General features: G+C 32.3%; 2 protein-coding genes across 8 annotated transcripts in view; one reads left to right on the top strand and one right to left on the bottom strand.

The window, feature by feature from the left end:
* The window catches only part of LOC145263177 (DNA topoisomerase 2-alpha-like), a 206,104-nt gene extending 199,322 nt beyond the window's left edge, over positions 1-6,782 (bottom strand). For 4 of the 6 annotated variants that reach the window (XM_080120216.1, XM_080120220.1, XM_080120218.1 and 1 more), the window contains exons 1-2: positions 6,626-6,782; positions 4,711-4,807 (exon numbers count right to left, since the gene is read on the bottom strand). In XM_080120216.1, coding sequence (XP_079976342.1) covers positions 4,711-4,734 — 24 coding nt within the window. In that variant the 5' untranslated portion in view covers positions 4,735-4,807; positions 6,626-6,782. Of the gene's footprint in view, positions 1-4,273; positions 4,490-4,710; positions 4,808-6,625 lie in introns of those variants that run through there. The other 2 variants (XM_080120217.1, XM_080120219.1) reach the window with 1 other exon arrangement.
* A 790-nt stretch (positions 6,783-7,572) lies between these two features.
* The window catches only part of LOC145263178 (ubiquitin-conjugating enzyme E2 G2-like), a 120,507-nt gene continuing 115,350 nt past the window's right edge, over positions 7,573-12,729 (top strand). The window contains exon 1 of one of the 2 annotated variants that reach the window (XM_080120222.1): positions 7,573-7,817. In XM_080120222.1, the coding sequence (XP_079976348.1) occupies positions 7,775-7,817 (43 nt within the window). In that variant the 5' untranslated portion in view covers positions 7,573-7,774. The remainder of the gene's footprint in view (positions 7,818-12,729) is intronic. The other variant, XM_080120223.1, reaches the window with a different exon arrangement.

The following is a 12,729-nucleotide window of genomic DNA, read 5'->3' as shown; positions in this document are numbered from 1 at the left end:
GCTTCAAAAGCATTTTATATAAATGTTTCCCTCCTTTTGTTTTGCTGGCTATTGTAAAACAATGCATTAAAATAAATGACCGTTTATTATTTGGACGCAAAAACTTGTGCCCCGGAGGAAAAAAAAAACGTGAATTATCTGATCGGTCGGCGTAAAAGAACTTGAAAGGGAAAATAAATTTATTTTTTTATACTGCGCTTTTTAGTTCGAACTAAATATTTCAAATCGTTTTGTGATTTGAAAAAAAAAAAAAAAAAGTAATTCTTAACTGACAGCTTCAAAATCAGTTACGAGTTATTGTGAGTATGCAGAATACGGACTGTGCTGAAATAAGGAAACTATTGTTAACATGGCAGGAGGGGGATTTGCAACTATTCTGTACTTTCATCTAACATTTTAAATAAAAGATATAAAAATTGAATTTAACTTTAAAATCCTATTTCAAATCTTATACCACTAGTATAAACATTTTGGGTGATTATGAAGTCTTTAAATTGGCAGATAATAAAGGTATAGATAAAATTGGTATACATCAATATTTTTACAAGGGAAATAAATCCATGGCCATTTATTAATCCAGGATTCGGAGGGGGGGGGGCATAAACTTAAAGGCTAGCATAAAAACTTAGAAAGGGGGGAGGGCAACGAATAGATGATTCAACTCATGTGATTTAAGGCTGGATGGACAATAATTCTGACGGAACATAGGAAGAAAGGCATAACTATCATGGATACATGGTACTTATGCAGAGTAGGGTCAGGGTCCGGTCCGCGTTATCGTTGTTGAGGTTACGTAAACCGTAGGAAGGTGCCCAAACGCTTCATTATAATGAAATAGCGGCAACAAACTATAAAGATCGCGGCGAGAGGAGCGCAAGAAAAATCTGTTTACGTATTAAAAGAACGTTGTTGTTTTTCTTTAAAATATTAATTTATATTATTAATATTACTTAATGATGAATCATCTAGTCAAAATTCGAGTTTCCTTGTTAATGTTAGATAAACAGTACCATCGGCGGCCATTTTGTTTTTCACATAACTTTGAGATTTTTCAAGCGTGCTTTTATCAATTTTAGATGCATAATACTAATCTGATTTTAGTGAAAATCCACGGGGTGGGGGACTTACCTTTAAAAAGTTGATTACGACGAGGTTGAAAATAAAATGCCTTTCGGAATGAACCCCCCCCCCCCAACCTGCCCATGTTAAGGTACTTCACAGTTTAATGAAGACATTAAAAAATGAAAATATCGAAAAGGTTATATTGCACGTATCCTTTATGGAACTAAATTCTCCGAAAAAAGAAAAAAAACTCACTTAATTTCATCAAGTAGTTTTGTTTTTTTTTTTGTTTTTTACAGCGAAAAAAAAAAAAAGGTACTCCTTGGGCGTTGAGTTCCATGGCGATCAGCAGAAAAATTTAATAGGTAAAATACAACAGAACACCGACCAATAAAATTCTTTTTTTATATAGGTTTTCGGGGTCGCTGACAACGAATCTGATATTGAAACCCGTCGCAAATTTACCGTTTGTATGGTATGAACCCCTGAACCCTCGCACTATTTTGTGCCAACTCATCGCCATCGTTTATGCTATTTCTTACATGATGCGTTCGCGCATGGACTTGTCGCATCGCACAAGAATTTTTTAGCAGACATTTAAAATAACAGGAACGTTTTCAAAAACAAAATGTAGTTAATTTTTCTGTGTTAGGGTAGTTTTTGGTGCTTTTTTAATTGATCTAAAAAATTAAGTTTTCACGAGCGGTCTGTCTACAAAAGCATTTTTATTTTTTTTGGAGAGGAGGGTGTTCAATTATAAAACTCGTACAATATTTAACAGGTGCTTTGCTTCTGCAGTTTAATTTACCGTTTTTTCCGTAAGTAACGCGCCGACATACACCAAGCAGAACTCCAACTCCATCGCTCTACCCCCCCCCCCATATAAACAGAATTTGTGAAAAATGAAAGTTCTTCTGCTCGGTGTATGTCGGCGCGTTACGGAAAAACGGGGTACTTGTACAGTTTAGTCAAGACATTAAAAAAACGAAAAAAGTTTAAATTGTATACATTCGTCGTGGAACGAAGTTCTCCGAAGAAAAAAATTTCACTTAATTTCATCAAGTAGTTTTTTTTTTTTTTGTTGTTTTTTTTTACAGCGGAAAAACGTTTTTATGAGAGCGCGTTGAAGGCAGCCATCTTGGATTAAAAAAAAAATTTGAATTTTAGAAATGCCAAAGGGAGATAACTCCAGTTAAAGCGCTGACACCCTTTCCCATCTTTAATACTAGCTTTTCTTCCTAAAAATCGAACCTTTTGCTCGGTATCATAAATTGTTTTTTCGCTGTAAAAAAAAAAAAAAAAAAAAAAGCTACTTGATGAAATTAAGTGAAATTTTTTTTTTTCGGAGAACTTTATTCCATAACGGATATACATACAATGTCTAAATTAAACTGCAGAAAGTACCTGTTAAATATTGTACGAGTTTTATAATTGAACACCCCCCTACAAAAACAAACAAAAAATGAAAATGCTTTCGTAGACAGACCGCTCATGAAAACTTAATTTTTAGATCAATTAAAAAAGCACCAAAAACTACCCTAACACAGAAAAATGAGCCACATTTTTTTTTTGAAAACTTTCCTGATATTTCAAATGTCTGCTAAAAAATTATTCCGCGATGTGACAAGTCCATGCGCGAACGCATCATGTAAGAATAGCATAAACGATGGCGATGAGTTGTCACAAAATAGTGCGAGGGTTCAGGGGTTCATCCCATGCAAACGGTAAATTTGCGACGGGTTTCAATATCAGATTCGTTGTCAGCGACCCCGAAAACCTATAAATAAACAAATTTTATTGGTCGGTGTTCTGTTGTAGTTAAAGTAAACATTTACTCATTAAATTTTTCTGCTGGTCGCTATGGAACTCAACGTCCAAGGAGCACCAATTTATTATGATACCGAGCAAAAGGTTCAATTTTTAGGAAAAAACGCTAGTATTAAAAATGGGGAGGGAGTGTCGGCGCTTTAACTGAAGTTATTTCCCCGTGGCGTGTTTAACAAATTCCATAATGGCTGACTTCAACGCGCTCTCATAACGTGTTTTTCCGCTGTAAAAAAAAAAAAAAAACAAAAAAAAAAAAACTACTCGATCAAATTAAATGAATTTTTTTTTTTCGGGGATCTTCAGTCCAAAAAAGATATGTACAATAGAATCTTTTTTTGGTGCTAGTAGTACACTTACTGATCCGCGCTATTTTTTAAAACGTATTTCCAAGTTTAATTAAAGTTTTGTTTTTTATTCAATTGTAAGGAATAGGTACAAAACACCCTCTCCTCCCCATGTTAAGAATGGCTTTAAATAATAACGTTATTATTTCAGCACAGATCAATAAGTGCATGAGTACCAACAATTTTTATTGCGTTCTTCCATAACCGATCTTTCTAAATGACGTAGTTAAAAAAAAAAAAAAAAAAAAAAAAAACCTCCTATATTAAGAACGACTTTCTAAATATTTCAGCACAGTCCGTAAACTGTGTAAATTAACTAATTATGCTTGTTTCTCCAGTTTTATGCAGAGAAAGTACAGTGCTGAAATGACATTTAGAAACATTCTTAACATGGAGAGTTTTGTAACTATTCTGTACTTTCATCTAACAGATAATTAATAAACAAAAAATAGCGCACCACACCAGTCACCACTTGAAAATACTATGTTGAAGAAAAATAGCTCAGTACATTCTCTGCATAAGTTCTGTCTGCTCTTACTGGGCAGTTTCTGATAAAAAAAAATGTTGGTGCTTACGTTTATGTTAGTGTTATTTTTGAAATACCATTTTAAAGTTAAATATAAGTTTACGCCAAAAAAAAATTAATTGTGAAAGTACAAAACTCATGTTAAGAATGGCTTTCTAAATAACATTTCAGCATGGTAACGTGCATATGTACCATAATTTTTCGTTAGAGACCTTCCGGCAGTTTACGTAGCTGGACCAGAATACGCGGTCGCTATTGTTTTCAGATACTAGAAAGCAATGTAAAAAAAGCTCGGTTAATAATTAGAACAAACTCAAACATGAGTGAGTTGAAAAAAAAAAATAAAACTTATTTGAGGATGATAATGAACGATTATGGATTAAAAAAAAAACAAAAAAATACAAATGCGTGCAAATGATGAATGAATAAAATAAAAAATGAGATGAAGTGAAATATGATTTTTAATGATAATGATTGGCGGTGATGGTAATAGTTAAACTAGATTTTTTTTTACCTGCAAAGGCATCATGACTGAATGGATGTTTTTGTTTTTTGTTTTTTTACTTCTTAAATAAGTTATCTTAAAATTTTATGGAAAATTTCATGCATTAAAATCAGTCGGAGCAGATTCAATATGCCGTCTCCAGTTCCTGGCTTCAAGGATGAATAAAATTAAAAACACTAAATTTTGGCTGTTAACGTAGGATTTGAATTAACCGCGCCTCGTTTCAGCCAATCAGAAAACAGAAAGAAGGTCATATGATCGAACAGTCCAATCAAAGGAGAGGAGCGGTCACATGGTCTTTTCTTCAAAACCTTCATGATTAGGGTTAAGTTAAAAAATGAAACGAAAAAAAAAGAAAATGAAAGGAAATAGAAACGAAATTAAATAATTGACAAAATACTGATATTTGTAAATATTTTTACAAATTGAATAAAACAAACACTGACCTCCCATTTCTCGTCGTTTGCCATCGTAAATAAATTTTATTTCTCTCTCCAACGGGGTAGAATGTTTAGCTCCTATCACGGTGGTAGATCCGAGATGCTAGAAGAATGATTTAAACAAAAAAGAAAGGAAAGATAAAAAAAAAAAAAAAAAAATGTCTAGATGAAGAGGAAATAAAAATTTCAAAGCATGTTTATGAATGCGTGTGTGTATTTTTAGCAGTTGTGGAAGAAATGGAGGCTTCAGAGAGAAAACATTTTTTTTTTAACAATAGCTTATTTACCTACAAATTTCAATGTCATACCTACAATTCCACATGTCTATATAAACAAAGTATGACCGAAATGATTTTAAAAGAATAAATTTACATACAATTCTTTTTATTTACCAATACTTTATAAGAAACAAATTCGAAGCTTGCAAAAATAAATGTATTTACAGCGGCTTTTTAAAATAAACAAAAGCAGATTATCAATAAGTTATAATTAAATTACAGTATTAACTTATTAGTAGATTATCATTAACTGTTAATCTAATATCATTTAAGTTAATGTTAGACTAATAAGTTATGAGTCTTAATATTAGATTAATAAACACATTTAACATAACTTTATGATTAGTCTTAATATTAGATTAATCGTAACCGTTCTAATTTAAATACCTTCGATCATTATTACTTTAACTCTGGTTTGATAATATACAATATTTCAAATCATTAAGAATATATATTTACATGTGATAAAAAAAAAATCAAAAGCGTTTCCTCTTTTGACAATAGGATTTGAATATTATATGTTTTTAAATAAGAGACAAAAACGGGGGGGGCTATTAAACGTTAAATGTCAAATTAAAAAATTACTTGCAACTTTAAAACAAAATTATTTTATAGATTAGTTGTCTTTTTAAATGTGAAATCGAAACGATTATTTTAACAATAGTGTTTATATTAAAAAATAAAATAAAAAATATTTAATATATAACTACAGCATTTCTTTTAATCTGAAAGAAAACGCATTCTTTGTCAAATTGGTATGTTTACAAATATGAGTGCGTAAAAACTCAATTATAATAAAATAGGTTGAAATCCTTAGGTTTAACTACTTTAACAAAAAAAAAAATGTCTTCATTGGGGTATTTCAAATTAATGAATATTTCTAAATATGCATCCTAATTTTATATTTTCCCATACTTGCAATATATATATATATATATATATATATATATATATATATATATATATATATATGATAAATATTTTTAAAATAGAGTAATATACTTTAAAACAAATTGTTCAATCACACGCCTAATAATTTCGTTAGTGAGTGCTGTTTTTTTTTTTTAGATTCATTTACAAGTTAAATTCATTTTTTACGGTTCTTTTTTTTATCATGAAATTGTCAGGTAAAATAACATGCTAAGAATGGATTTCTATATAATTCTATAACTGCATGGTCATATTCTAATCAAGTCCCATTTTTTTTTAGCTAAAGAAATTCATAAATAGTTATAGAAAATATATTTCTATGAACATTTCTGGATGCTATCTTAAGATTTTGAAATGTGGTCATATATTAATATATTTTCCGATGCATTTGTTTTACAGTTGATATATATATATATATATATATATATATATATATATATATATATATATTGTGCTTAATGCACTTACTGATCCGCGCTATTTTTTTAAATCGCATTTCCAAGTTTAATTAAAGTTTTAGGATATGTTTTTTTATTCAATTGTAAGGTTAAAGTACAGAATAGGTACAAAACACCCTCCCCTCCCAATGTTAAGAATGGCTTTTTAAATAATAACGTTATTATTTAAGCATGGATCAATAAGTGCATGATGAGTACCATTTTTTTTTTAATGCTCGGAGAGACGTAAAATAAAAAATAAATAATCTTACTTACTCGACTTTGAATTTCGTTGTCTTTTTTAATTAGTTGGTGGATGTACGATGTATGAATATTTTTTTTTATAAAAACGCGACAAAAAGGGATTATTTAAAAGTTTATGAATTGTGAATGTTTAAATGTCAGAAATAGCTTAATTCTTTGTTTTATATCTCTATATATATATATATATATGAATGGTAGGCAATGAGGAAATAGCGGGAGAAAATGTCGTTTTGTGTTAATTTAATTTTTTTCTTTATACTAAATTTTCAAAATTTAGTCGTTAACTAATACGTAATCAAAAATATACAAATAAAACGCTTTTTATATATATATAGATATTATTTTTTTTCACTCATTAACGAAAAACAGGCAAAGCAAGTTTCTTCTTCTCTGAGTGTGGAAACCAAATATCTTCCCAAAATAAGTTATTTCTCTCTGAAGAAAAACTAAACATAAATCTGGTATAATAAAAGACACCTCCGGCCATGGATAAGTCCTTTTTTTTTCTTTCTGTGAATTTTCAAAAACAAAAAATATTTAAAAAAAAAATAATCTTTGTGTTCAAGTGAAAACTAAAAATATAATCGAAATCCGAGTATTTGAAACCGAGTGAATGGAAAATAGATTTGAGTCTTGTTTTTGTTTTCGTGTTATTAAAGTGTTTGCACTTGTTCCTATTTTTCCCCCTATTTTCTAAATATCAAAACTAGGAAGGGAAAATATCCCCCCAAAAAAAGCTTCTTTTCTATTTCTCTCCTCGCTTTTTTTCTTTTCTTCTTGAAACGATGGATAAAATCTCCGATGATAAAATATGCGAAATTCACCGGCAACTTCGATTGTAGAGAACAAAATTTCCTCAATTCTGACCATCATTTTTTTCTAAGTTCAAATCTGATTGGTCGAGATTTTTGAAAATTCCAATCTTCGATCAATCAGCATTAGTCTTACGGCCGAAGTCTAGTCAAAAACCACTTCCGGTTTTGTAATGGCGGCGTATATCTAAAACATAACTTGTTTTGCTTGGAAAAAAGCTCAAAAGAAAGAAAGAAAGAAGTAAAAATTCAATAAATGTCTTCTAGTTAATACTTTGGTACCTACTTACTTACCTACGGAATGAAAAGTTGATATATAAAACAGAAAGTCGAACAATTAAACAAAAATATGGCTGGCTCTGCATTAAAACGTTTGATGGCCGAATATAAACGTAAGTAAGAGAATAAAAATATATAAATACTTTAACACGTCAGATTTTTTATGAGAAAAATAATTTTTTAAAAGTCCGGGTAAATAAATATTTACTTTTTAAATATGTCGGCTTTGATATTTTAATTTTTAAGTTACATTCAACAAGTTAAAAGTTTGCCTATTTTTTTTTCATTCATTCTTATTTTACGCACAACTTTTTATTATTCATATTTTGTTTACAATTTTTAAAACATCAAATCAATGTTTAAGAAACAACCATTGTGATTGTAAGTTTTATATAATGAATAATAATGTATCTTACACGGTTTAAACAGTACTTGGGTTTGTATTACTGTACACATAGATTCGAAAAAGTTGTCAAAAAACTAATATACAACAAATAAATGTTATCAAAGGCAAGATAAGTTACTTTTCTACCTAACTGGATATATTTTTTGTGTTTTTATTCAATGTAACATGTTTATTCAGCTCGAAAAACATACAGTGTTTACCGATGTATTCGAAAATTCAAAATGGCGCCTGCCTGACTCTCTTTAACACGGTAAGTTTGGGAAACGGTGTTATAAATTAAAAAAAACTAGACAAAATACTGTTAAAAATCCACCGAATATATGTCAACCTATGTCACGGTAACATATATTGAGCGAGTTTTTAACAGTATTTTGTGTAGTTTTTTATTTATAACACTTTTTTCCAAACTTACCGTGTTAAAGAGAGAGTCAGGCGCCATCTTGAATTTTCCAATACATCGGTAAACACTATGCTTTTCGAGCTGAATAAACATGTTACATTGAATAAAAACACAAAAAATATATCCAGTTTGGTAGAAAAGTAACTTATCTTGCCTTTGATAACATTTATTTGTTATATATTTGCTTTTTGACAACTTTTTCGAATCTATGTGTACAGTAATACAAACCCCAGTAATTTTGTAATATAGTTAACAGCTGAGAAAAATAAAAATGGCCCCCAGTGATAGCATAAGAAATTACATTGCTTAATATCTGAAAAACTACTTGTTTGCGCCAAATTTAAATGCGATATTCGTTTCAGCATACCCGAAAACCTAGAAAATTCGTGATTTTAAAGGTGATGTTAAGATGGAAAGAAAGTAAAATTTACCATAACTTTTGCCAGCGATATATCTGACAAAGGGAGAAGAATTGCTATTTTCTGGGTTGGAATATAACGTTTGTTTTGTCTACTTTTTAACCTATAAGTGGTATTTTTCTGTATTTTTTTAAAGTGTTATTTTAAATAAGCTCAGAATGTGCAACTGGATTATCTATATATGGCCAATGTTGGAGGAGGAGCTCACAAAAGGCATTGCACTGTTTGTTTGTTTGTTTTTTCTCTTTGAAAGGCCCTTTTTGTTTCACTATCACCCCCACATTGCATGACCAAATCAACAAGATAGAGGTGCGTCAACATTTACATTTATCCTTAAAAGTTGATAATTTATAAACAGCTTAATGTCTCGCACGTATGGAAGCAGTAATTCTTTTATTTTTGTTTTTTCTTTTTTTCTCAGCATATCATTATGGATTATCACTACCAGATATATACAAAAAAATTCAATATTTAACTTTTTTTTTTTTTCTAAGTGGTGCTCTCGTTCTAGTAAATTGATCCCCCATTTTGGAAGCAGCGACTTTTTTCGGTCAAATTTCGCGAATTGAGCCATTTTGATGAGTCCTAACTGCCAAAAAAAAAGGGGGGGGTTAAAATCGCGAAAGTTGGCCGAAATAAGTCGATGCTTGAATTTTTTTTTTGACAATCTGGTAGATAAGTGACCGTTCGATAATAATCCGCTGAAAAAAATGAAAAGGCGAAAATAAAAATTACTGCTTCCATACGTACGCCCTTAATATTTTTTGATGTCATGTCAGATCTGGTGCGATCAGATCAGGCTGTCTGAAGAAACTGACTTCGTGACCTAAAATGCACCAAGCAATCAAGCATTGATGTTATTGGTTTGTTTGTTGTTGTTTTTATCTTTTCCTTTGCAAAATTCAGTCATGTTTTGCAAAAAAAAAAAAAAATTCTCTACAAAATAATCACACCACTGGTGTGATTATGTTGTGTGTGGTGTGACACACCACACACGAATAAATATTTGAAAATATAAAACATTTGAAGCATAAAAGCGTTTTCAAAATTACTATATGTGGTATAAAATAACAGGGTTGATTTTTCTTCTTACTCACCTTCACCCCAAATAAGGCATATTGCCACTTGGACATAAGGGGCTACTAATTGGGACCATGCCTAAGAAAAATCAAGCTGTTAGTTTACGTTGCATTTGAACTTCTGCATATCAGTACAGTTTGGGAAGCAGGCAGCAGGAAGAGAATTCCAAGTCCAGTTCTTCTAGGGAATAAGCTATTTGAGTAGAAAACTTTTTGACATTTATGGACCTCAACAGTGAAGTGGTGTGATTTTGTTGCTAAGCAGGTTTGTTAGAGATATGTACATCGAGGGGGCACAAGTGTAATGAGTTCATCAGAGCATATTCCATTGAAATACTTGTAAAACAGGCACAGGGATGCAACATTGCAGTAAAGGGACAGGGGTTAGAGCCTAGTTGACCTATTAGATTGCAGACTCTTTTTTTTTTTTTTTTTTTTTTTTTTTTTAAACCGATCACAGAGGCAGAGGTTAATGGTAGATGCACTAGCCCAGATGTGGTAACACTACTCCATGCATGGGCTTAATGGTGGCTTTATAGAGGTATAGGATACTCTCAGGTGTGGGCAGTTGTCTAGCACGATAGAGGGAGCCCACCTTCCTCGCAATGTCCTCAATTTATTTATTCCAGTTCATATTTCCTGCGAATGTAAACCCGAGGAGTTTGAAGGAAGAATTCTCCAGTAGGGGTAGGGTGTTATTTGTCATGGATATCAGTGGTCGGTGAGGTTTCTTGTAATTGTTAAAAGAGAGCAGATTAGTCTTACTAACATTAAATGTCACCATCCATTTACATCCCCATTTAACTATGGTGCAGAGGTCATTTTCTAATGATTCAGCCATTTCTTGGATTTGTGTACATCCATTCTTCCCTCATGCATATTATAGAGCGTTGTATCATCAGCAAATATACCCATCTTGGACTTAATATTATCGGGGAAGTCATTGATGAATAACAGAAATAACAGGGGTTCAAGAATTGACCCCTGAGGCACTCCCGCATTAATGTTATGCTGCTTGAATGAACGTCCATCAGTGACAATCTGGATGGTCCTATTGTCTAAGAAAGATCTAATTATATTTAATATTCGTCCAGTTATACTATATGACTTGATTTTCATGAGTAGCTCTTCATGCCAAACTTTGTTAAAGGCCTTGAATATATCAAGGGCTACAGCCCTGGCTTCACTTGCCTTATCCAGTGCATGGTATATGCATTTAGAGATGACTATTAAAATATCTGCAGTAGAACGACATTTCCTAAATCCATACTGTTTGTCAGAAAGAAGATTGGCTTTTGCTAGGTGGTGGACTAGTGCTTGATTGGTTAGTGTCTTGGAGATATTAGCGAAGAGAGTGAGGAGACTTATAGGGTGATAATTGAGAAGGTCGGTCCTTTCGCCAGAATTCTTGTACACTGATATTATAGAAGCCATCTTCCAGTTATTAGGGAAGCAGGATTCAGCAAGACATTTGTTGTAGGGTTTGGAGAGTACGGGGGCTAATTCAGCTGGGCATTTCTTAACTTGTATAGTAGGGATGAGATCAGGTCCACACGCCTTGGAAGTGTCTAAGTTTTTTATGACATCATCGACATGTGAAAGGGTGATTTTCAGATCATCAGTTGTAGCTTCCGTCTGCATAGGGAAATTTAGGAGTGAATTGTTTGTTGGCTCTAGGGTGGAGTTGGAGGCAAAACCCTGAGCAAGCAATTCTGCCTTTTCAGTTGCAACCTTCTGGTTGTTGAATAGTGGTGAAATTACTGATTGTCCTTTATTCACTACACTATTATAAATTTTCCAGAAATCATGAGTTCCTATCTTCTGCGAATCTATGCGTTTCCTGGTTATTTCAGCATGTCTTCTTTTGGTTGTGGTTATTAATCTCTTACAATGATTTCTAGCATCTATAAATTTTTGTCTATTTGCATTTGACTAATATGAGCTGGCGGAGCGCATGCTGTCTTTGTGCAATGGCAGCTGCACAATTTGTAGTGAATCACAGGGGTGAGTGAGGCTTGTTATAATACTTCCATACGAGCACATGTGCTTCAATGCCCACTTTGCACCATTCAGTTGTCTCATTTGCAAACTGTTCGCCAGGAAGAGAGAAGATATTAGCCCATGGGGCATCTTTGATATGTTATCTAATGGCTTCCCAATTGGCCCTTTTGTAATACTTTGTCATTTTGAGCAATGGCTCTTCACTTTGTGGTTGGGATTTTTGAGTGTGATAGCTACTGATAACACTAGGTGGTCTGCGTTTCCTAGTGGACTGTCGCCATTGGTTACACAATCCTCAGGTATTGTGGTAAGGAATAGGTCGAGAAGTGAAGCTTGCTGGTGGTTACTGTATGGGAGACAAGTTGGGAACCTGACCGTCTGTGTGAGGGAATAGTCAATTGAGAAGCTATAAGTAGAGCATGCAGCTGAGAAAACAAGCCAATTCTTACTGTGGACATTAAAGTAACCGAATACATATATTTGGGCGTTACTTTCTAAGGAAAGTGCTGCATCTATACTATCAGAGACATGATCAATTAGAGTACAGTCCTGACTTGAGGGAGAACGGTAGAGAAAATATAAGTAACCAATGCAGTCGAAAGCACATATAGACATGGTGTAAAACAAAACAATCATGGTATCATACTAATATTAGATATCCCAAACCAAAATTTTATTTTTATTATATCAAAAAATGTTTCATGTGGGCATGTTGATCTT

This window comes from Euprymna scolopes, chromosome 38 (assembly GCF_053919585.1).
Source record: "Euprymna scolopes isolate OS-2025 chromosome 38, ASM5391958v1, whole genome shotgun sequence".
NCBI lineage: Eukaryota > Metazoa > Mollusca > Cephalopoda > Sepiida > Sepiolidae > Euprymna > Euprymna scolopes.
This window is presented reverse-complemented; position numbering and strand designations above follow the sequence as displayed.